Raw genomic sequence first — 24,452 nt, 5'->3', positions numbered from 1 at the left:
ACACGAATCAATATTCCTGGAACGGTCGAAACAGTTGCACCTTCTGTTTGAATTCCATTCCGGAATTCTGTGTATAGCAGTGACAGGAGCTTTTGAAGTATTAGGCGACTCTCCACGCTGTTTCTAATATTAAAATATGAGCTCTGTCTCCTTGTATGGATCTCATCTCCTTTTTGTATTTTGTAGTATTTTTTTGTATTTTTTGATTATTCCTTGTACGGGCTCCCTCATCCGTTTGTGTGTCGAATGGAATCCCTGGTGATTGTGTGACATTCTTTTTCTTCCTGACCAGTTGGGTTCTCGGCGAGTGGACCCCGTGCTCCGTAACGTGTGGCGATGGAATCCAGACACGCGATCTGACCTGCAAACAAGAAATATCCGCCACGTTGACGATGAGGGTCAACGAGGCCGCCTGTCTCGGGGCCGCCCCTCTCGTCCCCAGAGTCCGCAATTGCAACTTGGGACACTGTGCCAAATGGCACACCTCCGATTGGGGAAAAGTGAGAATCTTTTTCTCTTGTTTTCGTTTTTCCATTTGCATTTTTCCCATTTCCCACCTGTGTGTGTGATATATCAGCGCGATTAACGTAGCGCGTCTTGTCTTCGGCTCGTGATTGATAACTGGCGAATGTGAATTGAATGCTTTTACCTTGTCGCCGTCTCACCTTCTCCATCTGTTATTAAGTGCTCGACGAGCTGCGGCAAGGGAATGAGGCACAGGCGCGTCTACTGCCAAGGATTTGACGGACGTGATGTCGGCGAATCCGATTGCTCCGCCACGGAGAAGCCCTCCGGCAGCGATATTTGCGACATGGGATCCTGCTCGGCCAACACCTGGTTCTTTACCGAATGGACCGGTCAGGTATGTACCGTCATTTCCCTTTCTAAAAAAAACATATTTCCGGCAGACGCAAGAGTTTGTTGCATCATCATCATTTTCTACTTTTGTCTCTCTTATTATTTTACCAGTGTTCGGAAGAATGCGGAACTGGGATCCAGACACGCAAAGCTCACTGTTCCAGCAACAGCGAAATGGATTGCGACGTGAGCAAGAAGCCCGACACATCCAGGACCTGTGTCTCGGCAAAAGATTGCAGCGGCAAGTGGTTTGCCGGACCTTGGTCTCAGGTATTTTTATTTTCTATTATTTTTTTCTATTATCGGTTGACGTGTTTTGGGATGGAAGCCAAAACAAACAGAAAATGCCTTTTCTGTGTTATATATTATTAAAAGAGCTTACCCTTATTTGTCGATATTTTTCAATAATATTTTCCAGTGTTCGGCAACGTGCGATGAAGGAACTCAGACTCGAGAGGTCATATGTCTGACTTTTATGAGAGGCCAGTATCGAGTCGGGTTGGATATGCAGTGCCCAGCTCGAGATAAGCCCAACAACACGGCTCCATGCAACTTGGGCAAATGCCTTCCACAGTGGTACACGACCGACTGGTCTGAGGTATGACCATTCAAAAATAAAATGGAATTTTTTTTTGTCTTCCAATTTGATCGTCAAAATTTTCAACAGCATAACTGGTTATTGGTTTTCATTGATTTATGACCAATGAAGCTGTCATAAACGAGTTAGCCCATTTTTATGAAACTGGATTCTTCATCGATTACCTTTTTTTTGTTTTGCTTAAAATTGATTAGTGTTCGGCTACCTGCGGAACGGGAGCTCAGCGTCGTGAAGTCAAATGCCTCGATTCGAACCAGATGCCATCACAGGACTGCCGAGAAGAGGATCGACCACTGCTTCGACAGGCCTGCAATGTCCGAACAAATTGTAACGAAGGTAGGTGCTGTCGTTTCAAACTTGTTTCGGCTGTCGTTGTTCCATTCCATCAATTTACAATAAGAGGCTATTTACTAATCTGTATTTTGCTTTTATGTTTTTAGTGCCAGGGAACGACGAAAACGGAATGGAAGCCCAAGACACGCCCGTCATTAGTGTAGAGAGCAATCGAAATAATAACGAAACCGAGACTATGGTCCAAGAACCGGTGAAACCCAAGAAAGCCTCCAAACTTCCCAAATCCAGCAACAAGGCTGTCGACAGTGCGGCATTAAATATAGTGACCACAGCTCCGACCATCGGAGGTGATGGACCGACGACCGACGCCAGCGCATCAGCGTCGGGTATAAAATGCAATTTAAATATTGTAAAATTGTCTGAATATTTATTATACCATCATTTTTGTTTTTAACTGCTTAGGTGAAGGTTGTTCGGACAAGTTTAAAAACTGTCACTTGGTGGTTCAAGCTCGACTCTGCAAGCTGAAATATTATCTCGTGTCGTGCTGCGCTTCTTGTTCCAAACCGAAAACGTGAAAACCCTTCGATCGACAGCAAACAACAACAACAACAACACACAAACCGAAATGAGAAGACATAAAAACGGAAAAAGAAATTTACAGCGTCGTCGTAAAACTAACAGAAAAAAAAATTATTGATGCTCCTTTCCCTCCTCCAACACCTTTCAAATCATTGTGAATATTAAGAGAAGAGATTAAGAAGATAAAGCGTGTCGCCCCTTTAAGAAAAACAAAATAATAATAATCTTTTTGACTTTTTCTCCATTTCCCTGTACATGTGGATGATAACTGCCGTGATTGTTGTCCGTTCGTCAATTATGGTGGATCTATGCGAACAAAAATGTTTTAAATCGTTTTTTCGTGTCTGGCGCGCAGTGAATTAGTGCACAATTGAAAAGAGAAAATTTATCGTTGTGTGACGATGCAGCGGGATCGGTTGCATAATATACAGTAGAGTTTAAAGCATGCATACATGTGCCCGTGCAGAAGAAGAAGAAGAAGAAGCGAAGATAAAAGTGGGCAATGAAACAGCAGTGCCATACAAAAGGCGGACAAGGGACAAGACAAACTTTTATCTCGCGTGACAAATCCGGCAGGAGTTCGGCAGTCGGCCACATGCGGCGTTTCCTTGATTGCTCTTTGTGTATGTGTGTGCAGAATCGCTTGTTAAATATGCTTTGGTGGCGACGAAAGAAAAAAAAAAAGAAGAAATACTCGACGACGTGCTGAGCAGGACAAAGTCGACTGTAGCGGACAGCTGATGATGTGGCGGCTCCCTATACTACACCGGTATATGGGCTGCACTGCAACTATTTGAAATAGGAATAAGAATCAATCAGTTCAAACATGTTTTGTGCTCCATTCCTCTCATCTAACCAAGTTATTCATCCATACACAAATTTTTAATTCCCTCCCCTAAATTGGTTGCAAAAAAAAAACTCAGATCTGAAAAGATGAAATCTCGTATTTTGAGTTGGATCGCAGATTCCCCTCTCTCCCCTTTTTTTTCCTGTTCCACGAAGAGTTGGCGGCTAATAATCGGCAATTTGCTATTAAAAGAAAATTGAAAACATCACTTACCGCCCTCTCCCATTCACCCCCCCTAAATTTGGTTTGTTCAATTTGATTTCCTTTTTCCAAGTGCTGTGTTCTGTATTATGTATTTATTAGCTTTGAGGTAGGTCTAGAAATGTGGATCATAATTCAATGACATTTACATGTTAACCGCCCGTGTTTTTACAGAATTTCTCCGATACCCTTCATACCAAATGCCAGTTCAATGTGTATTATTATTTGATTTTGTATGACGTCATTTCTCCTTCTCGCGCCCACTTTTATCGCTTCTTTATGTGTCTAATTGTAAAACCTATTGAAAAACAAAAACATTTTTAATGATACAGAAAAGCTTTCTCCATGGCGGATTTTATTCTCCTTTTTTTTAAATTGATTTTGAACTTTATAGGTATCGATTTGCATAGAAATTCGAAATAACCCAGTGGTATTCCAGTTCCTTGCTGCGCGCGTGATTTTCCCGATAGGTATGTTTGTTTGTTTTGGTTTTTTAATTTTAATTTTCCCACTTTGATGGTAGGTAAAATTTTTAAAGAGTTTGGGAGATGGTTTGGGGATGCAATCAAATTTTTTACCTTCGTGTTGTAACAAAACTGAAAGTTATTTGAAAATTGCTGGACTTCTACGGTCGCTATACCTTGGCTGATGGCTATTGCCTATTGGCTGTCACTAGGTGGATAAAACTATGTCCGCTAGATGGCGCGAATGCGTCCGTTAGTGACGAAAATTCTGTCATTTCTTCTAAAGACACTGAGCGGAAAGGTACTCATTCTGGTGTGTTTTTTCCATGTTTTTTCCTTACATACTTCGTGTGTTGAAACTGCTATCCATTTTTTCAAAAATGTCTCTTGCTCGTTTCGTCACATGCGGAACACTTTCAGAACAATTAAAGTAATTATAGTTGATCGCTACAGATTTAGTTAATGACTAGAGAGTAGACCCCTTTGCTTCTCTGTTGCAATTATGAGTAAAGACCATTATGGAAATGAGGATTACATTTGTTATTTTCAAGTTGGAAAACTTGACAACTACATATTCCTTTGTAAGATTTATCAAGGTAATTCTGAGAGATTGTATAGTTTAACTTCATACTTCTGTCGTTTTGTTATGTCACATGAGATTCTGTTCCTTGATAGTAACTCGATTTTGTTTTTCAATAGCCAGGTGAAGTCTGCGCTTCTTTGTTGCAGTCTAATGTGCACATGGATTGGTTGCAGTCATCCAGCAAAAGGTGTGATTAAACTGAGCTGTTGCATGCAGTCTTTGGTGCCGATGTTGTCCTGGAGTGTGGGGGAGTTCCATGCTTCAAGTCTTATGGGATCAGCCATATCTGGTTGACGCTGGATCATGCTGCATTTTGGTTGCCGAAATGTTGGACATCTAGTAGAACTGCAAGAAGACTTCTTGAAATGGTAATTTGATAAGATTATAAGTTCTAACTTGGGGGGAACTTCATACTTCTGTCGTTTTGTTATGTCACATGAGATTCTGTTCCTTGATAGTAACTTGATTTTGTTTTTCAATAGCCAGGTGAAGTCTGCGCTTCTTTGTTGCAGTCTAATGTGCACATGGATTGGTTGCAGTCATCCAGCAAAAGGTGTGATTAAACTGAGCTGTTGCATGCAGTCTTTGGTGCCGATGTTGTCCTGGAGTGTGGGGGAGTTCCATGCTTCAAGTCTTATGGGATCAGCCATATCTGGTTGACGCTGGATCATGCTGCATTTTGGTTGCCGAAATGTTGGACATCTAGTAGAACTGCAAGAAGACTTCTTGAAATGGTAATTTGATAAGATTATAAGTTCTAACTTGGGAAGTATCATGCTTGGACTACTATAATTGCTTACATTGGTTATTTTAACATATGGGGATTTTATCAAGTCAACAGCTCTTTCCTTCGATCCTTCGATGTATTGAGTTATGTATTATTTAAGGGGAATTTGTTAACAAGATCGGCAGATACTGTAGAAGAATGTTTTTGTTTTGCTTCAGAGTACATACAAATTTCAAATGAATTCGTATTGAAATCTTAAATGAGAAATCTAGTTTCATGGAAATTTCTGTTTCATCTATAGTAATCAGATAATTTTGCCATAGAATATTTGGGTTAATTCCATTTGAAGTGATGTATTTTTTTTTATATTATACAAAATTTCCATTGATGCAAACATTAATTTCATTTTGGTCATAGGTTTATGTTTACGTAGCAGTGATGTTGCTGTCCAATATGGTCTGCTGTTGCAGCCTATACTGGTGAAAGATCTTTGCATCGAGTTAAACTGTTGCTGTTCCTTGGTGTCGGACTGCTGGTGTTGTCGGTGTTGTGCACAAAAGTTACATCCAGTTTTAATTGTTATTTGTGTCTATACAGTTAACTGTTTACATGTTGAAAAGGAACAGAAACGGTTCCTTGGTGTTGAATCGCTGGTGTTGTGCTACAGAAGTTACATCCAGTATTTTGTTTAATTGCCATTTGCGTCTATGAAGTTAACCGTTTATATGCTGAGAATGAAAAAAAAAGTAATACGGGGAATTTTTACGTTGAACAAATAATAAACATGCCTTCGCGATTGGGAGATCAACAGGGAGATTGGGTGGGGGGTATTTTTATTTTCATTAACTAGAAGTTGTGGTTTGTTTTAATGAGTTAATAATAAAATCCTTTGTTAATCACATCCATAACCCACCTATAAATCCACTTCTATTCCTCAAACCCCATAATATTCACCAACATCTATTCCTTAAACCCCAATTTCCCCACAAATGTTTGTAATATGTATATACAGTTGTTGAATAAATAAATCATAAATGTAACAAGTAAAATCTATTTTTATTCTTGAACGTACATAACATTAAAAATTCAATAAACAGAGCGTCCGGTTCAAGTCAATTTTTTTTGTGCGAGGCTTTTTAGCAAGCAATCCGCCACCCAATTTGAAAAAAAGTGATAATTTGTTTTCACGAAAATTGCGTCAGACGGTTAAACATTTCTAATTCCACAATCTCATGTAGAAATTCGCATCTAGTCTACTGGTGCAAATTGCGATTCTTTAAGCTTGATTAATTTAGGTGATGTGGTAAAAGCAATTGTGGGTAGCTAAACAATTGAACTAATTCGCTTTTTCAGAATATTTTGAAGATAGTAGATCACAAGAAAATCTATAAACAACAAAGTGATCTAAAACCAAAATATTCAGAAAAAGTGGATTAGTTCAATTGTTCAGCTACCCACAATTGCTTTTAACACATCACCTAAATTAATCAAACTTAAAGAATCGCAATTTGCACTAGTAGACTAGATGCAAATTTCTACATGAGATTGTGGAATTAGAAATGTTTAACCGTCTGACGCAATTTCCGTGAAAACAAATTATCACTTTTTTTCAAATTGGGTGGCGGATTACTTGCTAAAACTCGCACATGCAGTGTCGGCGTAGATCCAGGGAGATTACCTGGAAATGGAAGAGGAGAGAAGAGTGCGAGGCAAGTTTTACTGGGGAGCGATTAGTCACTACTAGGCTTCCGGGTTAGACTCATGACCCTCTAAAAGTTTTCGTCGGATCATGCGCCTTCCAAGTCCCCGTTCGACCAGAGCCCTCCCCTCCTCCTGGTTTCACAGCGGGTGAGTGACCACCGGCGGGCGTTGGTTAGTGGTTAGTTAGGGAAACGGGGCCACAGAAAAGAAGGGAGCCCAGATATGCACTTTTAATTTATCTAACTACACAATAATCAGTCTTAAATCACAGCATTCTCTCGTCAGTTTTCACCAATGGATGAAGTCCATGATATAAAGCAGCGAAGGAGTTACCCTGTAAACATAATGAACAATTTATTTGGATGACAGTAACTTTAAATAAGATTGTAGCGACAAAAAGCAATACCTCAAATCAAGAGGGACTGTTTAAGGAGCTAAATAGGGAGATTCAAGGGTAGCACGTAGCAGCCATTGGGTTAGCAAACAAGGAACCTTGTCGACTTTCTTGAAAAACATTACTTTTCATAAAGTCTGTCATGCACATTTAGGAAACCGAAGGTTAGAACCTGTAAACGAAAAAAAAAAAATAAATAAATAAAAATAAAAATAAGTAAAAGAATAATTTAACAGTTTTAAGTATATAGCCTACTCACGCAATATTTTTCTCGCTAAAATCATCATCTCGTCCAAGGAAACGCCACCACACATCGCGAACAGCAAAAAATCTAAAGGGTAAAACTCCGTGCTGTGTTGAGAGCAGGGTAGTAGAAGCCGGTTGGGTAGTCGAATGATGCTGGCCGCCTAAATGATGTTCATGTAGGCCGCATGTTCTCGGTCATTACCTAAATGGCTAAATAAAGAAACAAAATGTAAACAAAATTTAAATTCAGTGACATGAAATTGGTTAGACTATGTTACTAGATACTCCATTAACTATAACTGATTCAGAAACTGGAAGTAGACAAAAAGCACACAACAAAAAAAACTAAAAAGTGGGCTTTGTTGCTAGAACAATTACGGCCAAATATCTCATCAAATTTTCTTACAATAACTAAGATAAATATTCTTAGTAATGTCCAACAGAAAAGTAACTGAAGCTTTTACTTCTGACAGCTGAAAAACGATCTTAAGCCATGCTATAACGATCTAACGTCAAAAAGTAGAATTTTAAAAAAAAAAAAAAACGTCCCTTCATCTCATCGACACTCAATAAAAAAACAAACAAATAACAATAAAAAAAGACCTGATACTCACGTTATATTCTCGTCTCCAAAATCACCATCTCTTCGTCCTACAGAAAACGCCATCACATCGAACACCGGCCAAACAATCTGAAGATAAAAATGCTGTGCTGTGTTGAGGGCAGGGGTAGTAGAAGTCGGTTGAATAGTCGAATGATGCTGGACGCGTAGCTGGAGCAGGCTAAACTCCCCCATACCTCGGAGCGACGAAAGAGGACGGCACGCAAGTGAGCAGTATGCTGAATGAAAGCATGTCAGTAAGTCGCCTCTAATCTTTCGTTAGGTTCAATGGATTCAGTCCATTGAATAACTTCACAGGATTAACCTGAAATGAGAATGTATGTTACTATAGATACCAAAAGTTTCAAAAAGTTTGTAGCGACACCAAACAATACCTCAAATCCAGAGCAGGCCTGAAGTCAAAGAGGGAATTCAGAGTAGCAGCCAACAGTTTAACAAACAAAGAGCTCTGTCGACCATGTTTTTGGAAATAAAACCAGGTGGCCCCATTCAGTCTATAAATCAAAATAATAAGTAAACAATGAATAATCGAACTGCTGCCAACAACAAATTCTCAAAATTCCATGTAATCACAACCTCAACAGATAATCTGTTGGATTGGAGATAATCGGTTTTTTGTTTCATTATTTTTTAATCCCCAAAAGCATGAACGACTGGCCGGAACGGCTGGATTGCTTTCACCTTTCAGTTCAGCTCAAGCCTCAACGTCATCGGTCCAACTATTAAGTCTAAGTGAGTCTGAGTGTAAAAAGAAGTTGTTATTAGAAACAAAAAAAAAAACAAATGAATATTATATGTTAGGTACAATATTTCACCTCAGCTCCACGCAATCGTAAACTAAATTATTCCATTTTGAATCTTGTCGTACATCTGTTTTCTAGGCATTTCATAACTTTTATTGTCTTCCAGTGTCAGTTTAACGAAAATGTCAGACGAATAGACTTGTATATAATAACACCTACCTAAATCTACCACCAGATGACACTAGATAAAATGGCTGCCCACCCCCTTCCAATTGATTTCGTGTCCAAATGAACAGAAAATCCGTGACTCCGTTGTTTGTTAATGTTCTATAAATTCCATGAAAGTCATAATAATAGAACATTTCCAGCACTTTAAAGGAAATTTTCGAAACAAAAACACTAGTCAATTTTCCCGATTGTAAAGAATAAGAATGAGCGAAGCCAATGATGCAAATGTTTGCGAAAACAAAAAATAAGTTTTGGTAGAGCGATAAAAATAAAATAAAGGAAAAGAAAGAAAGACACCGTTGGAGAGGGCATATATTGAAGGCATTGAAGGTTAAAGTCTCCAAGCGTTCCCGGTGAAATTGCGATCTAATTTAATGCTACTCTCGACCCAACTTTAAGAATAAATAAATAACCTCCCCAAAGCAGCTCTGCCCAAAGTAAAAAGTGGAAATACATTAACGGATATAATGGATCGGCACAGCCTCTAAACGACGATAATAGCACCAGACAAAGAACCTTATGGTGATTAAGCCCCTGATTAAGCCATCAAACTCATATAACTCATATAATGTTAAAGCTTACCAAAAAAGTGGGCATGATGTTTGATATCCAGCAATTCTCGAATCCCAATTTAAACTGTCACAGTTTTAAAAGTTTAATTACGAAAAAAAACACAGAATTGAAGAGCTCTCTTGTGCTGTTTTTTCCATCTTGAAATTACTTTGAAGTCTGCATGCATTGTTGTCAGATTGTGCTCTTTAAAATTCGACGCCATCTATCAAAAATGTTTACAAGTGATTTGATTGGCGCTAATAAGCAGTTTTTTCTACCATCGTTTCAGAACAATCTTTGACGCTGATTTATTTCCTCCATTTCGTAAGCAACTCTTTGCATTCAGTAGCATTTAAAAGGAACATTCACATCGAGTTTGCAAAGATTTGTACCAAAGTTGGGAATCAAGATCCACCTGGGAAACTCGTTTCGTTCTTCGGTGTCAACGCACTGCAAGATATCCACGTCATTTCTTTTCTTTTTTCACTATAGGAACACTACATTATGCATAATACACATAAGAGCAAGAGAGTCAATAGTAAACGGAAACATGACACTCGTATAAATACGTGACTTGATTCTTGAGCGACTTGGGCCTCGGCCTATAAAATGTCGTTTGAATTCTTTCTAACTCTGAAGGTATTTGATTTAGTATAGTGCAAATGCAACGGGGGCAATCTTTGGGCGTCGTTAACTAGCATACGACATCAAAGGTGATGTTACTTGTTAACCTTGGAAAAAAGTCGAATGACCACTTCGGTCATTTGCCCCATGCGATAAAAAACCTACACAAAAAGAGATTTTTGTCCGACTGCGGACGGGAGGAATTCAAGTTTGTGCACCGTAATCTCCTTTATCGATATCAAGTTGGTTTCATCCTTTTATTCAAAATAAATGACTTACATTCTTTACCTGTTTCTTATTAATCTCTCCGCACTGCATTTCAACGGCTGTGTCACAGAACAGGATTTCTCTCAACTCACGACAGAAAACGGTATAAATGCTCGACGTTCGGATAGGTGCCACTTCAGTTGAAATCAGAGAATCATTGCGAGTATATTCGTCTTCGTGCCGCATTAAAAAATGAAGCAGGTATATATCATGTAGGCTGTAATAAACGAAGAATTGTTATAGTCATTTTTAATTCATCTTCTAAATATTTACTTATCCTTACTTGAAATTTGTTGTTTCGTTTCATCGACTTTATAGTCGATCGTTTTAGCTTTCCTGGCCATCTCTGTAGCGGTGGCTGTCCAGCCATCTCCTATGGAAGTGTTTCTCATGGGGTACCGTTATGGCCTTGCCGCGTCCAAGCAGTCCGTTTTTGGTTCGATCGACACCCAGGTCCCTCAACCCGTTCCCCGTTCGTCCAAGACCAACTCTGCTGCTTCCAGAGCATCCTTCCGCTCGATTGATGACGACGCTCTTGAATCTGTAAGGTTTTTGAATTAGATTTTTAGATTTTATACATAGCCTTAATTGTAACCATTTAGAGTGGAGTCCCCATTTTTACCATGGACGGAAGCCCTTCCGGCAAAAGGTACCGACAACTCTCTGGCGGCGCGGGTGTCCCTTTGAGACGCGAAGAAACTTTGATGTTCCGCAAAACCTTCCCTGAAAACATGTACCCCAACTCTGACTTTGTTTCTTACGGAACCAACTGCGACTTCAGTGCCGAGACACCCTTGTACATTGTCCAGAATGTAACCGATCCAGTCAAATGCGGAAGTCATTTCTGCTACGGAGACCGCAGATGCACTCACTTTGCCCATCACTACAGCACTAACCTGTGCCGAATCATCAGCTCTTTCGGCTCTGGATCCTCCTTGGTCTCCCGTGTCACTGACATCCAGGCTGGATTCATTTGCGGACTGATCCCCAACCGAGCTTGCAACCCCAATTCTTCTCTGCAAAAGTGCATCACGCTGGACGTTTAAAGATGAATGTATGACATGTATGACATGACATGTATGACCCCTGGTAAACTAAGCTGGTTTTATTTAATCCTGGTAAAATAAAAATTTGGTTAAAAAATAGTTTTGCCTATTTTTTTCTTCTTCAAAATATTGTCTTACAGAAAATATTGATTTTAGTTGGATAACTGTAACTGGTTTCGAAAAATACCGTGGAAACCATCCTGGTGGTGGTATAATTTGAAGCCAAAACTTGTGACGTAAATTTGATATGCTCCGGTTGATATTCAGACATAATTGGGGAAACTATTCAAACAATTTAAAAGTTATGCTGAATAAGCATATTGCATCTCATTAAATGTAGTGTATAAAAAAAACTTACCTCAGTTCTCCTCCGGGGTTATTGGCCTCGAGTGTTGTCGATTGTACAGCGGAAGAAGAATCCAGAGCGGAGAAAAACGTTTAGTCTAAATTCCACTAACGATAGATTTAAAATCTATTACTTAGAAGACCAGCAGAAATTCCGGAAAAAAATATCCTTTTATGCAATCCGAAAAATGTAAAAATTATTATCAAAGGTAACGTAAAAAACAAAACGTGATTTTCTTTTTTTTGGACTGCCCTTTGGTCATGTTGTTATCAAGCATTGACCTGCACTGGACATTTTTCCAGTGCTAATGATTGGAAATCATTAAAAAAGAACGAATGCAGCTGTTGTTTTGTCCCAACATGTTTCAGTCACATGTCATATCTTTTACACGAAACACAAAATTTGGATTAACGTTCTTTTTTTCTTCTTCATCTTCCTTTCCCCTCCCAACGGCGAAGAAGAGGAAACATGATCATGATCAGCGCGAGGAGTTGGTATTTTTCGACATAATGTGTGTTGTTTTTTGTTTTTGTTTTTGTTTTTGTCTTTTTTTTTGTTTTTTTTTAACCTTCTTCCATCACACAAAAAGACAATCATACAGTGCAAGAGCTCGAAAAGATAAACATAAATGCAAAAAGACATTTTCTAATGTGGGAAAAACTGAAACACAAGCACAAAACAAAAATGAAAAGAGGGGGGAAAATTATGCTGAAAACTGAAAAAAAAAATTTAAGAAGAAGACAATCGTTGAAATGTCTAGATGTGATAAGTTTGAAAGACTGCTCAAATGAACAAAAAATTGGGGTTTAATGCAAGGTGGAAGGATATAGTTGCCAAGAGCCGGTTTGTGAAAAACACTGCAAGAGAAATTAAATAGGATTTAGTGTGAAAGCGTTATATGGTGCATCTTGCACACATACACACCTAACCTATTTTAAATTTGAATCGAATAATAAAAAAGAAGAAAGAAAAACGCTTGTCAAATTGCCTATTAGAGATTTTAGCGGCTGGATATTATATCGAGCCGCGATGCCAATTTCAGAGAGAAAAAAAAGAACAAAATCAAATCAAATTATGGATTAGAACAATACAGGAAACGAATTGAAAATTTTGACAGAGAGATGAATCACGTAACCGACATTCGCTCACAAGATGGGCCAGATCATCGTTCAAAGGAGAGGATTGCCAAAATAAAAAGGGAGGAAACAGATAAACAACATATGTCTAGGAAAAATCAATCATCAAACATTTTACAAACAGCCACATGTGAAAAAGAAATCAAAAAGTCAAAAAAAAAATCAGCAAATATGCGCAATGAGTTGAGAACGGTGACAGGAGACGAGAGTCCAAAAAGGTGATAGATTCGGCTGTCGGTCGTCCAAATTCATTCATTCATTCACTCAAGACACACATTTCCGTTATCTTTTTTTCCTTTTAAAGATTAAATGGCAGTGTAGTGCTGTGTATACACCAATCCAGGATATAATTCCAACCCCCGCTTTGGTTCAAACCTCACTCTTATACAGCTAAATGGTGACAAATCAAATAAAAAAAACGAAAAAAAACACAAACAGACAATCTGTTTTTTTGAACGCGTTATACATCAAACAGGACACACACATTCAGATAAATTTGCTACATCGATTTCCTAACACGCTTTTTTTTCTTTGCTAGACTCTTGGTTAACTTAGTAATTTAGTGGGAGTAGTAGTAGTATATAGTAAGTTTCACAGTAGTTGTTATATAAGATGTGGGAGGATGTGGTAACAACAGTTTTTTTTCTCGATCCAACCGGACAAATTTGAAAGAAGCAGCGGTGTGTGATTTCATGGTTTGTTTTTGTTTTTTGGAGGGGGATAATCAGTTTTGTTTCTGTTTTGCGGTTTGCCTTTAATAGGTATGTTTTTCTTTTTTCCGATAATTTTGTGTGTTTTTGTTTTTACTTTGTCTCAAATTTTTCTAAGTTTTGTTTCGTTCTATCGGCCGGAATCGAAAAAAAAATCTACTCGCCAAACAAAATGGATGGAAAATACAAAAGAAAATTTGACGTTCGATTGAAATGTTTTTTGGTTTTTATCAAAAGTTGTATGAATAGCTTGAGATAATATAATTAGAATAATGACACGATGGGACAAAAAAATTTCGGACAAAAAAAGGAAGAAAGTTAAGGTCAAAATATCGCGATTTTCCTTTCGCTTCCTCCGTTCGGGAACAGGATTTCCTTGCCCTCCCAAATAGACAAAAGACATAGCTGCACAACCATCTGTTTCACTTCTCTTCAAACAATAATTGCCTATCAATACGAGGAAGAAAAAATCAAAAAAGGAGGGAGGAGAAAAAATGGAACAGACATATTTTTTTTTTCTTTTTTAAAGAGGACGTGATTTTTAGAATTTTGGATGTTCATTTGAATGATTGCAAATATCTTGACAGGAAGGGGGATTTAGGGGGAGGGGGACACTAGGTGTGGCAACAGCTAGGCCGAACGTCATAAAACAATTGAAAGAGAATTCTGCGTGACATTTTGTCTTGGACAATTAGCAGGATCTCTTTTTTCTCGTTCAACATTTGATGACGCACAGATAACATCACAGCAAAGGTTTTCTCTCGACATTCTCACTCGCTCTGGCGCTCTATCTATCGCACATTCTCTAATCGACTCGCATTATTCAACGCAGCGGCACCCAACAAACTTAAAGCAAAACAAAAAGCCTGACCTGCCCACAACAAATACTTTTAAAAAAAAAAGAAGAAAAATGTTTCAACATAAACGGGAATTCACGCATTCTATCTCTCTCTCGCCTGACACCACAAACTTTCGAACCCACGAGATTTTTTTTTTTTTTTCATAAGATTTTGAAAAAAAAAAAACATACTGCCCTGATCTACCAAACAAGCAGCAGTTGTTACTCTAGGGAAAAGAAACGAAGGGAGGAAAAAAATGAAAATTATAACAAAAATAAACACTGGGTCTCTTTTCGAATGGAGATTCCATCCTATACGAGGCAAGAAGGGATTCAAAATCTTCCATTACGGGGCCATCCTTTTTCTTTCTTTCTTTCAGGGCGACGTTCAAAGACCATTTTCTTCTTCTTCTTTTCATTGATTCGACAAGAATTTTCCTTCATTTCTTATTTTCTTTTTCTTCTGTTGATTAATTTCTTTCTCCCAGAACAAGAGACGGTTGATGGATAGTTTTCAATTGATCACAAAATCGTTTAAAAAGTGTGAAGCGAAAGGGGAGGGGGGGGGACTGGAGAAAAAAAAAATGGAGATATTACAATCGACCATCTTCATTTCCTGTAAATAAAAATAATAATTTAGAATTCATTTTTTTTAAACGTAGTAATTTTTTTTTAGACTTGTGAGAGCCGGAAGAAGGTCCTGGTGAGTTATCGGCGGCGACGGAAGAAGAAGTCGGGGTGACGGCAGCAGCTCCTCCTCCTCCCCCTCCAGTTGCACCTCCACTTCCACCGTCCTTCATCTTGTCCACGTAGTCAGAGAAAATGTCACGGAAACGTGACCAAGACTTTTCCGGAATTGTCACAGCCGTACGATAGTTGGTCTTGACCTGTTTGGATTGAAAATCGCATGTTAAAAAACAATAACTTTTGGGAAAATAAAAATGGAAAAAAAGGTAATCAATTTTGACCTCCGAAATACGCATATAAATGCCTCGATTATTCTGGCCGATGTCAAAGTAAAAGTTTTTGTTTTCCACACGCAAATGTCTGCCTTCTGGTAGTTCACCTGTCATTGGCAATGAAACAAAGAAAACGTGATGAAACCAAATGAAAAACGAGAAGGAGAGGAGAATTGAACAACAACCTTTGAATCCTCCATCGTCGGTGCCAAATTCTTCGAGCAAGTCAGTGAGTGCGTCACGAAATTCAATCATTCCTTGGGCAGGGATGGCGATCTGCGAGCGAGGACCTCCTCGAGCTATCGTTTGAGACACCTGGAAGCCCAAAATAAACAAAAGACAAAAGGATTCAGGATATTGGGGTTTTTCTTTTTGACCGTTGACGTCGTCGGGTTGCTTAATCATTCGATATGCAAATGATATACGTATGTCTTGAAACTGACCCTAAGGAATCGTCCACGAGAATTCTCTTTCAAGTCCAGATAGTAACGCCGATTGTCCTTTGTCATCATTTCCGACTTGAGTTTCCCATCCTCGGGCAGGTTGTCCGGATTGGGTGGACCTGTTTTTTTGTTGGTTACACAATCGGAAGAAACACGACGAAAATAATAGGAATGTTAATGATTGCCCCTTATGGTAACATGTAATCCATCTGATTGAATCCATCGTACTACCGAGCGAAGCGTAGAAATCACTAAATGACGACAGGTGGCCACGGAATTCGGCCGCTGTTGACAACGCCAGGAAAATTTGGCTACGGCGGCCGTCAGCGCCAATCTAAACATTTTGCAAGAAACACACATTCAAACAAGCATGATCAAATTATTATTACCTACTACTACCGAGTCTTGCCTAATCATGATTACACACACACAAAACAGTTTGGGGTTTTTTACCTCTGCTACTTTGATAAATCTCCCGCGCCGGTTCTGTTTGACGTCCAGGTAGAACCTCTTGGACTGGATCTGAAGCATTTTTGAAGCGAGTTCCTGCTCACCTGGTTGGCCCGGCCCTACTTTATTTCATCGCAACGCGGAAATTAACACCCCGACATAACATGAAATTCAAAAAAAAAAAAGAAAAAAAAAATTCCATCAAAACAGGAGCAATCAAAAAGTGATAAAAATAAAACAATTTAACGAAAACACTTTAAACTAGTTCACTGTGGGCGCACACTGGATGGCTTACGATCTTCCATGATGACGAGATTTGTGTTGTGTGTGAGATAAACGAACGTTAAAACAAAAATGGACGTTCTGGCTGGATGACGACAGGTGAATTAAATTATGGGGAGGATATAATTTAAAAAACAAAACACAAAAAAAAAGAGCAATCACGCCAATTTGATTGCTTAGATGAGCACAGCAAATGGCATGATCCTCCCCAAGTCCAGACAAAAGCGGACGGCACACACAGACCACGACCGAGACTAGAAAGAGACTGTCGGAGAAAGGGCGAACGGTCTCAACCGACAGATTTTTTCTTTTTTTTTTTTCTTTCTCGAAAAACCGAAGCGTTCAGCAGTTTCGCCTCAAGACTCCACCACTTTGGGGTTCTCGAAACCCCCACCTCCGCTTTACCTGCACTACCTGCCCAGACTCTCTTTTGTTTTGCTGTTTTCCTCTCTCTCTCTCTCTCTCCCTTCTAATACTAGAATGGCTGGAGGCGAGCAAACGGAGACGTCCGTCGTCTTCTTCCTAGACGTCGTAACGAAAATTCCGCCGATTCCGCACTCGACCAAAACAAATTTCGAAATGAAAAAAAAAAAAAAAATAACCAAAAAACAAAACAGATGGTTTCCGTCTATTTCCCCATTTTCTTTCTTGTTAACTCGGAGGATTGCACCAATTTTTAAATTGTTGTCTATATTATACCCCACACCCCACGACTGTTACGTATGTGTAATACCCTATTTGGGTGGTCAGTCCAATGTCACACGATCGTCAATTGTTTAGTTTTTTAGTCATGGCCATAGCTTCCTACCCCCACATATTCTATCAAAATGGCTTTAATGGAAATAGATTTTCCCCCTTTTGATTCGATCCAGTTGTAGACGACACCTGTCGGGAATAAGGGGGTGGGGTCAGGTGAGCAGCACGTGTCGCTATCGTGGAGCAATGGCAGACAAGGACATTGGCTAACAAAATGGAAGCACATAGCAATCAAAGAGAAAAGACAGACAGCTCCCTGATGTGTCTTTTCTTTTCTTTTTTCCTTTCTTCAATTCAATACTTTTTGCGGTTTTTATATTTCCACTGTCTACCCCCCCCCCTCCCTCTTTGTCTAGTTCACACCTATCACGTGATTTATAATTCATCTCTACCTCTCTACCCTATTCCGTTGGAGGGGGGGTTAACTACACGTGCACAGACTGGGATGTCACCATAAAAGGGCATAAAAATTCCGTTTTTTCCCAACGGCACAAACCACCTTAGAAATAGGTGGGAAAAATGGGCGACAATAAGCCAATCAATGCGTTTGTTTGGGGTAGGCAATATCGGTCATCGCGTCAAAGTTTCGTGAACCCAAACTGTGATGATCAAGAAGAGGATAAAACAAAAAGAGTTGCTCACAGCATTTATATATAGAAGCCAAAGTCTACACGGGGCAGCAGAGAGCTCCCGGTGTACGTATATGTGTGAAAACGGGCCAAGGTCGGATCGTCGGGTCTGTGTGTGTATGTGAGTGCGTGCGTGAGTGGATCAATACTCTCTCTCTATTTTATCCCGAAGCCGTCGCCGTCGTCGGTCGCTCTCCCGCTGCTACCCGCCCCCATTTTTTTTCGTTGCGGGCCGAGCGTCTGGACCGAAAAACGGTTTCCAGACAGATCCGACGATTTCTCTCTCACTCCCGAACCGACTGTCTGACTTAACATTTGCCCGCGGTTGTGTTGTGTGTGCGCGCATATTTTTTTCCTCTTTCTTTCTTTCTGACTTTTTTTATTCTTATTCTCTCTCTCTCTCTCTCATTCCTCCATTTTCGTTCAATTTCGCATTTATATGGCGACGACGACGGTGTGGGTGGGTGGGTTTTCGGCTTTCTCTCTTCTCTTCCTCCCATTTCGCCAAGTCACCAGACCGTTCACACGCGGCCGCACCGCAAATACAAAAACAGATTCGACTCTTTTTTTTTTCTTTTTCCCGAATATAAATAATCAAAAAAAAAAAAAAAAAAGGAAAATATTTTAAGAAAAAATGGGCAAGTCGTCTGGGCCCGAGGCTGCCGTTGTTGTTGTGTCTCTCCGCAACTTTTTTTTTCTTTTTTCGCTCGTTCCACCACCTGGTTCGTGCGTGCAAACCGTTTTATTTCACTTCTTTTTCGGGTTCCTCTTTTCATCCAATTTTCATCAGACTTTTTCTTCTTCTTCCTTTCGGCAAGCAAGCGCTTCCATTCAAATGATGCGCAATGGATTGCGCACTTACCAACCAAAAGTGACGGGGCAATTGAAAAAGAAAAGGGGGAAAAAACCCACCAACTTTATTTTCTTCTTTTTTTTAGGTTAAGCGAATAAATGAAATTCCCTTCCTCCTGTTGTGTTTCCAACACGAAAATAAAATAAAGAAAAAAAAGAGGGTTGGAAAAACACAATAAAAGATGAAAGTGGGTGAACGTGCCGGATGATGAACGATCGTGAAAATTGCACCGGTCTAACCCTTTTCTTTCCTTTCCTTTCCTTCTTCATTTTCTACCTGTAAAACCGAACGCCAGAGTCTCGTCATTATCGCAAAAGTCCTTCGTGTGCACTGGTGAACAGGACGCACTAACTAATGGCTTCGCTTTTGTGATTGGGAAACCTGAAACTAACGAGGCAATTGATTTCATTTGTTACACGATGTACCATAGTAATCTGCAGTGTCGTTGCCCAACTGTCTACTTTTTGTTTTGTGTGTCCGGCAGCGCATCAATCAACCCAACGAATGGAGGGGGGAGATGTTGCGTGTGTTGTCTAGGCTTATACTATCTGAACTGGGTGTGCGCATTTGTCCGATTTTTCCCGACATCCAATGACCGACAAATATATTACCCCTTCGGGAAAGACGAAAAAAAAAGAGTGGCTGGCGACTTTTTTCTTTCTTTCTTTCTTCTTTCCCTTAGTAGGTTAATGGTTTCGTCCTCGACTCCACGCTGCCAGACACAAAAGAAACAAACGGGCAAAAATCTTTGTCTCGGAAAAATAAAAATAAGCCAACCTTATTTTATTTTTCATGGGGCAAAAGAGATGAAATTAAAAATGAAATAGATAGACATGTAGCGAAGGAGACAAAGAGGGGGAACGAGTGAACCCCCTTCTGGCTCCCGCGGATTAGTCAGGATCGATCGATCCATGGTGTGTCTGAGTGTGTGTCACCTGGATGGGTAGCCCCCGACAACAGTGGCACCAGCTAGACACTACAAAACTTGCAGCCACGCAACTTCTGTCTACTACTCTCTTTGTGTGTGTACAGTGTACACACACTTGCAGCCGCTTTCGGGTTCTGGCGGATTCGATAGAGGCGACAAAGGGAGACAAAGGAGAAAGAAAAATCATATAGTGTCACGGTGACACCCGGCATCTATGGTAGACGTTATGTGTGCATGTCTGTTACCTGCTAAATCGGATCCTAACCCAGAAATGTCGCTATCCGCGCCGCCACTACCGCCGCCGCCGCCGCCGCTGCGGAAATGGCGAGTCTCACGCGGCGGATGATGGTAATCGCGGCCAACATTACTACCACCTCCTGCTCCTGCTCCTGCACTACTAGCACCACCACCAGCGACACCACCGCCTCCGGGAGTGGGCCGTTGATCAGTTCGACCGCTTCGTTGATGACGATGATGATGCTGCTGCTGCTGCTGTTGGTGATACACGTCTCTACTATCGAAATCACCGCCTCCGTCACTGGAATCGGAACCACCAAACATGGTGAATGTGTGAATTTTACAGCCAGCCGGCTGGCCGGGGACGACGAGCGGAATGGAACGAAACGGATGGACGGACGGACGGGTAGCAGTAGCAAACAAACAAAGGACAGGAAAGAAGTTGTCGAGTTCTCAACTGTGACGATTATTCTTTTTCTCTCTTGTTGCTGACTCCCAAAATTTGAATATACGGCAAAATAGCAAATTTTATCCGGCGTGACGTTTTCTTTTTGGACTGGGTCGAGAGGGGGGGTTTTGGGGTAGTAACGGGAGAGGAGAGTTGGTCCCTTGTTGGTTCAGTGTGTGCGAATCGATAAGGGGGGGGGGGGGAGGCCTTTCAAACCGGCGGATGGATGGATGGGTAATAAAGACACGACACTAAGGACGCGGAGATTGGCGGAATAATGGCGATGATGCTAAAAATATGACGTCCGACAACTGCCCGTGCTAAAGTCGACGGTAGGCAAAAGTAGTAGGAGCTGTCGGGTAACACGGAGGAGGTTTCGGTTCGGATGCGGGTGATTGACCGACGTCGTCGCTGCCGTGATGGCCGTCGTCCTTGTCGTCTTGCCGAACCGACGTCGACTTGCTTGGCCGAAGATTTTTTGGATCGTCGAATCGGTTCCGATCCGTGACACGGCACCGGTCGATCCGCGAATCCGGCCCGACTTGCCAAACGGCTTCTTCTTCTTTGTTGCCGACGAGGAGCTGCAGGAGCCGCCCAGCAGATCTCGGCTTATTGGCCTTCCGGTGAGCCGGCAGATCGCAGCAGCAGCGGAGCAGCAGCAGCAGCAGAGCACAGCACTTCTTCTTCTTTGTCGTCGTCGTCGTTCGGCAGGCGGCAAAGAGTCTTCTACTTCCCAGATGACGTTCGATTGGGCACATTCGCAACAGAGTCACGAGAACACAGTCTGCGGGAATCGGCCGAACCAGAAGAAGAAGAAGAAGACCAACTAAAACTAAAAACTAAAACAACACGAAGAAACAGCGCGGCAGAGTTGTCGAGCGGCCAGAGAGACTGAGACTCTCTCTTTTTCCAGTCCGGGCAATCCGCAAGAATCCGCAGTTGCGATTAAAACAAAAAACCAAAAAAAGAGACAACACAAAAATGGAGAGGGGGTGGTGGTGGTGGTGGAGAAACGGCGAGAGGGAATACGAAAAAGAGGGGGGCCCAAGGGGAGGTGCCAAAGATGAGTAGGAGGAGCGAGTCGGCCGGGATCCCTACACAATGCACTCACGCACACACCCGCGCCCGCGCACACACACACATACACAGTCCCGCGGAACACACACAACAGCTTTGGCCAGCTTCGTGCCACCGACTGGCCTGAACTTCAGGGCCGTCGCAGAAAAACCTCAGCCAGAGTTTTTCATGGACTACGACTTTGCCCAGCAACTCCAGCGCCACCATTCCACCAAATTGGAAAGCAAACCTGACGGAATTTCACCGTAGAGCTTTTTTTAAAAAAATAAGAAAAGAATATCTTCCACACACACACATGTGTGTGTGTGAGATGCTGTTACAGAAATCGATTACGTTTTTCTACAAGAGAGAGAGAGAGAGAGTCAGCCATCTTCCATCGTGCAACAATAAAACAGCGATTAAAAATGTTACAAAAATGTTGGCTTTGTTTTCGTTTCAAAATGATAGGGAGCCGAATGTCGCCGACCGATCAGAGCCAAAGTAGATCGTAGCGCCCGTAGTCTGAACGTAAGATAAATGCGAGTCTAAAATTAGTGCAGAACGGGATCAAAGCAGCCGTTTTCCAAAAGGCAACAACCAAAAAGGAGGCCAACGCGCAGACACCGACCGACTGGACGAGGGAACAGATGCTGTACACTAGCAGGAGAGAGACCTACCACCCTACCATAACTACTGTACTACTAGCCGAAAGAGAAAAGCAAGAAAAGGAGTCTAGCCAGTTCAACCACCTCAACACGTGCCTGCGCAGGAGATTGGAAGAACCAGGGACACGAACGGACGAGAGATAAAGATAGGAGAGAGACAAGAGCTAGGAGGAATTAATTGGACCCAGTAAAATTGCTTGCCGGACATTATTACGATTCATCAAGGTCCCGCTGGAATTCTCTGAAACATAAAACAAAAACAAAAAAAGAGGTTTTTCTTCTTCTTTTATTGTTGTTGTCGTTTAGCTTTCTCCTCAAGGCTTTTAGAACCAGATCTACATACAAGGGCTATTCCATGGAAAGCATTGAAACAATCCGTTGTCCGCCCATTTCCTCAACAGCGCCCAATCAAGCGTAGTACTAGACGGCGACAAAAGAAATCTCACGACACATGTCATCGCATTTCATCAATAAAAGACTCACGCGCATCCTTCTGATGGTGCCACTGCGTCTACTCTAAGAAAGAAAAAAAAAAGAGGGGGAAGACCTTGACAAGCAACCCATCCACATTTCGGATCAATTGTGTCTTTTGTTCTATCAATTTTTTGTTTCTTTTTTACCAGTCGATGTCCAGTAGGCCCACAGGTCAGGGTCGATCTCGTCGTAATTCAAGACTTCGAAACTCAAGTAATCCATGCCGTTGCAGTCGCCCATCACATCAATCAACACACGCCTGAACTTCAAGAAAAATGAACACTTTGTTTTTCCCAACTAAAAATTCAACTCAAACTCGAGCAACGATACTGAACGTCTTTCTCGATCAATCGTTTAACAACGACAATCATACCTCCTCGCCCTACACAATCTAACCACTACCCATGTCAAAAGGGGGAAAAAAACGTGAGATCCGCTACGAAGTAAAAAAAAGGTGGATACGCCGGCGAAGGACAAGGTCGTACGATGTGTATCGTAAGAGCTATTTAACGGATCAGTCCTCTAGCCTGGGCGATGGACAAGGGCTGGGCAGGAACTCGGCATCGAATGCCTCTCACTTATTCGTCGTAGTAGCCGTTTTTGACGTCACACATGGTTCATTCGAATTAACCTTGAACAGATTTTGAGAAGATAGATGTAAAGGTCTTCTGGAAATCCGTGTGTTTCGTCGCCCCGGAACTGTTTCATGATTGGGATAAAAAGCCCCGCCCTGCTCTCACATTTTTTCCTATTTCAACGCCAATGATATTACACATTCTTTGGGCTATTCCATATTTGTGATGGACAGAGTGTCTGTGTGTGTGTATCTTGCGTCCCCACACAAATCCTCTTTGGTAAATGACTTGAAAAGGTGTTTTTAAAAAAAAAACCTAGAAATGATAACATAATTGAGCTCAATCAAGAGTAAGAACAAAACTGCTGACCACATAAGGGTATCTGGTACAGTTAGCTGCTCTAACCAGTATTTGCTGGTAGAGAGGACAGCTATACTTGAAAGAAGGACCCTAATCCAATAGTAGAATCAAAATTTTTTGGCAAGCAAGTTACCCAAATCTGTGATCTGAAATTTGGAAAGGGGAATCCGACTGTTGATCAGAGCAACGGGGGTCTGCCTAGCAACAACTTTAAGAAGAAGTAGAGGTTGAAACTCAAGTATGAATATCAATTGAGACATCATTTCTTATCATTATACATACCCAAGAGAACATGACATGTTCATGGTAAGCCATTACCGACATCAGATGTATGTCAATCGATGCCCAAAGAGGTTAAGTGACAAAGGACTTCGACATACACGTTTTCATCATCTAATTTAGATATTTCCAACTGTTTCCGGTTGCCCAATCAAAGGTAACCAATAACTGATTAGAAATGTGAAATGACAATATCACTTACCTTCAGAAAATTCTCCTGAAGCGGCCTCATCTTCGAATTCTAGTTCACTCATTGTGTTTGCTCTCCATAACAAATGAATAACCAAAATGTAACTGTTTTGATACCTGAACGCCGCTAGGTGTCGCTGTCTACAATTTATTAGGTTTTTAGACCGCTAGATGGCGGAAATCTTCATGCAAATGCGGAGTTGGATTTACCCTGACTGGATCATAAGAAATTCATACTTGTTAATGGATGTAATAACTCAGT

General features: G+C 41.0%; 3 protein-coding genes and 2 long non-coding RNA genes across 21 annotated transcripts in view; 3 read left to right on the top strand and 2 right to left on the bottom strand.

Annotated features, from left to right (window-relative positions):
- LOC124200035 (ADAMTS-like protein 4) overlaps nucleotides 1-3,728 on the top strand; it is a 77,081-nt gene extending 73,353 nt beyond the window's left edge. For all 6 annotated transcript variants that reach the window (XM_046596131.1, XM_046596120.1, XM_046596124.1 and 3 more), the window contains 7 exons: nucleotides 293-500; nucleotides 686-862; nucleotides 970-1,128; nucleotides 1,277-1,456; nucleotides 1,651-1,792; nucleotides 1,897-2,136; nucleotides 2,213-3,728. In XM_046596131.1, coding sequence (XP_046452087.1) covers nucleotides 293-500; nucleotides 686-862; nucleotides 970-1,128; nucleotides 1,277-1,456; nucleotides 1,651-1,792; nucleotides 1,897-2,136; nucleotides 2,213-2,328 — 1,222 coding nt within the window. In that variant the 3' untranslated portion in view covers nucleotides 2,329-3,728. The remainder of the gene's footprint in view (nucleotides 1-292; nucleotides 501-685; nucleotides 863-969; nucleotides 1,129-1,276; nucleotides 1,457-1,650; nucleotides 1,793-1,896; nucleotides 2,137-2,212) is intronic.
- A 435-nt stretch (nucleotides 3,729-4,163) lies between these two features.
- On the top strand, nucleotides 4,164-6,210 carry LOC124200247. 2 transcript variants are annotated; one of them, XR_006877216.1, is made up of 5 exons: nucleotides 4,167-4,274; nucleotides 4,357-4,440; nucleotides 4,544-4,795; nucleotides 4,910-5,161; nucleotides 5,572-6,210. It is a non-coding gene; the product is annotated as an uncharacterized LOC124200247 (long non-coding RNA). The 2 variants fall into 2 exon arrangements; XR_006877209.1 differs by having other exon boundaries at nucleotides 4,164-4,440.
- A 1,437-nt stretch (nucleotides 6,211-7,647) lies between these two features.
- Nucleotides 7,648-9,605, bottom strand: LOC124200256. The gene is made up of 4 exons (XR_006877217.1): nucleotides 8,933-9,605; nucleotides 8,492-8,855; nucleotides 8,110-8,421; nucleotides 7,648-7,705 (listed from the first exon to the last, which is right to left on the bottom strand). It is a non-coding gene; the product is annotated as an uncharacterized LOC124200256 (long non-coding RNA).
- Nucleotides 9,606-10,583: 978 nt separating this feature from the next.
- LOC124200190 lies at nucleotides 10,584-11,676 on the top strand. The gene is made up of 3 exons (XM_046596342.1): nucleotides 10,584-10,732; nucleotides 10,850-11,074; nucleotides 11,134-11,676. The coding sequence occupies exons 1-3, from the start codon at nucleotides 10,724-10,726 to the stop codon at nucleotides 11,575-11,577; spliced, it is 678 nt and encodes a 225-aa protein (XP_046452298.1). The 5' UTR covers nucleotides 10,584-10,723; the 3' UTR covers nucleotides 11,578-11,676.
- Nucleotides 10,977-24,342, bottom strand: LOC124200111 (transcriptional activator protein Pur-beta-like). Of its 11 annotated transcripts, XM_046596255.1 has the most exons (10): nucleotides 24,005-24,049; nucleotides 22,934-23,930; nucleotides 16,463-16,581; nucleotides 16,238-16,343; nucleotides 16,010-16,128; nucleotides 15,752-15,881; nucleotides 15,576-15,673; nucleotides 15,286-15,494; nucleotides 11,936-15,223; nucleotides 10,977-11,859 (listed from the first exon to the last, which is right to left on the bottom strand). In XM_046596255.1, exons 2-9 carry the CDS (start codon nucleotides 23,025-23,027, stop codon nucleotides 15,217-15,219), a joined length of 882 nt encoding a protein of 293 aa, XP_046452211.1. In that variant the 5' UTR covers nucleotides 23,028-23,930; nucleotides 24,005-24,049; the 3' UTR covers nucleotides 10,977-11,859; nucleotides 11,936-15,216. The 11 variants fall into 11 exon arrangements, with proteins under 11 accessions (XP_046452211.1, XP_046452249.1, XP_046452259.1 ...); XM_046596293.1 differs by lacking the exons at nucleotides 22,934-23,930; nucleotides 24,005-24,049 and adding an exon at nucleotides 24,204-24,342 and having other exon boundaries at nucleotides 16,463-16,578; XM_046596303.1 differs by lacking the exons at nucleotides 22,934-23,930; nucleotides 24,005-24,049 and adding an exon at nucleotides 24,204-24,341 and having other exon boundaries at nucleotides 16,241-16,343; nucleotides 16,463-16,578.
- Nucleotides 24,343-24,452: the final 110 nt, after the last annotated feature.

Source organism: Daphnia pulex, chromosome 1 (genome assembly GCF_021134715.1).
Source record: "Daphnia pulex isolate KAP4 chromosome 1, ASM2113471v1".
NCBI lineage: Eukaryota > Metazoa > Arthropoda > Branchiopoda > Diplostraca > Daphniidae > Daphnia > Daphnia pulex.
The sequence above is the reverse complement of the archived record's forward strand: the minus strand, read 5'-3'. Positions and strand labels throughout refer to the sequence as shown.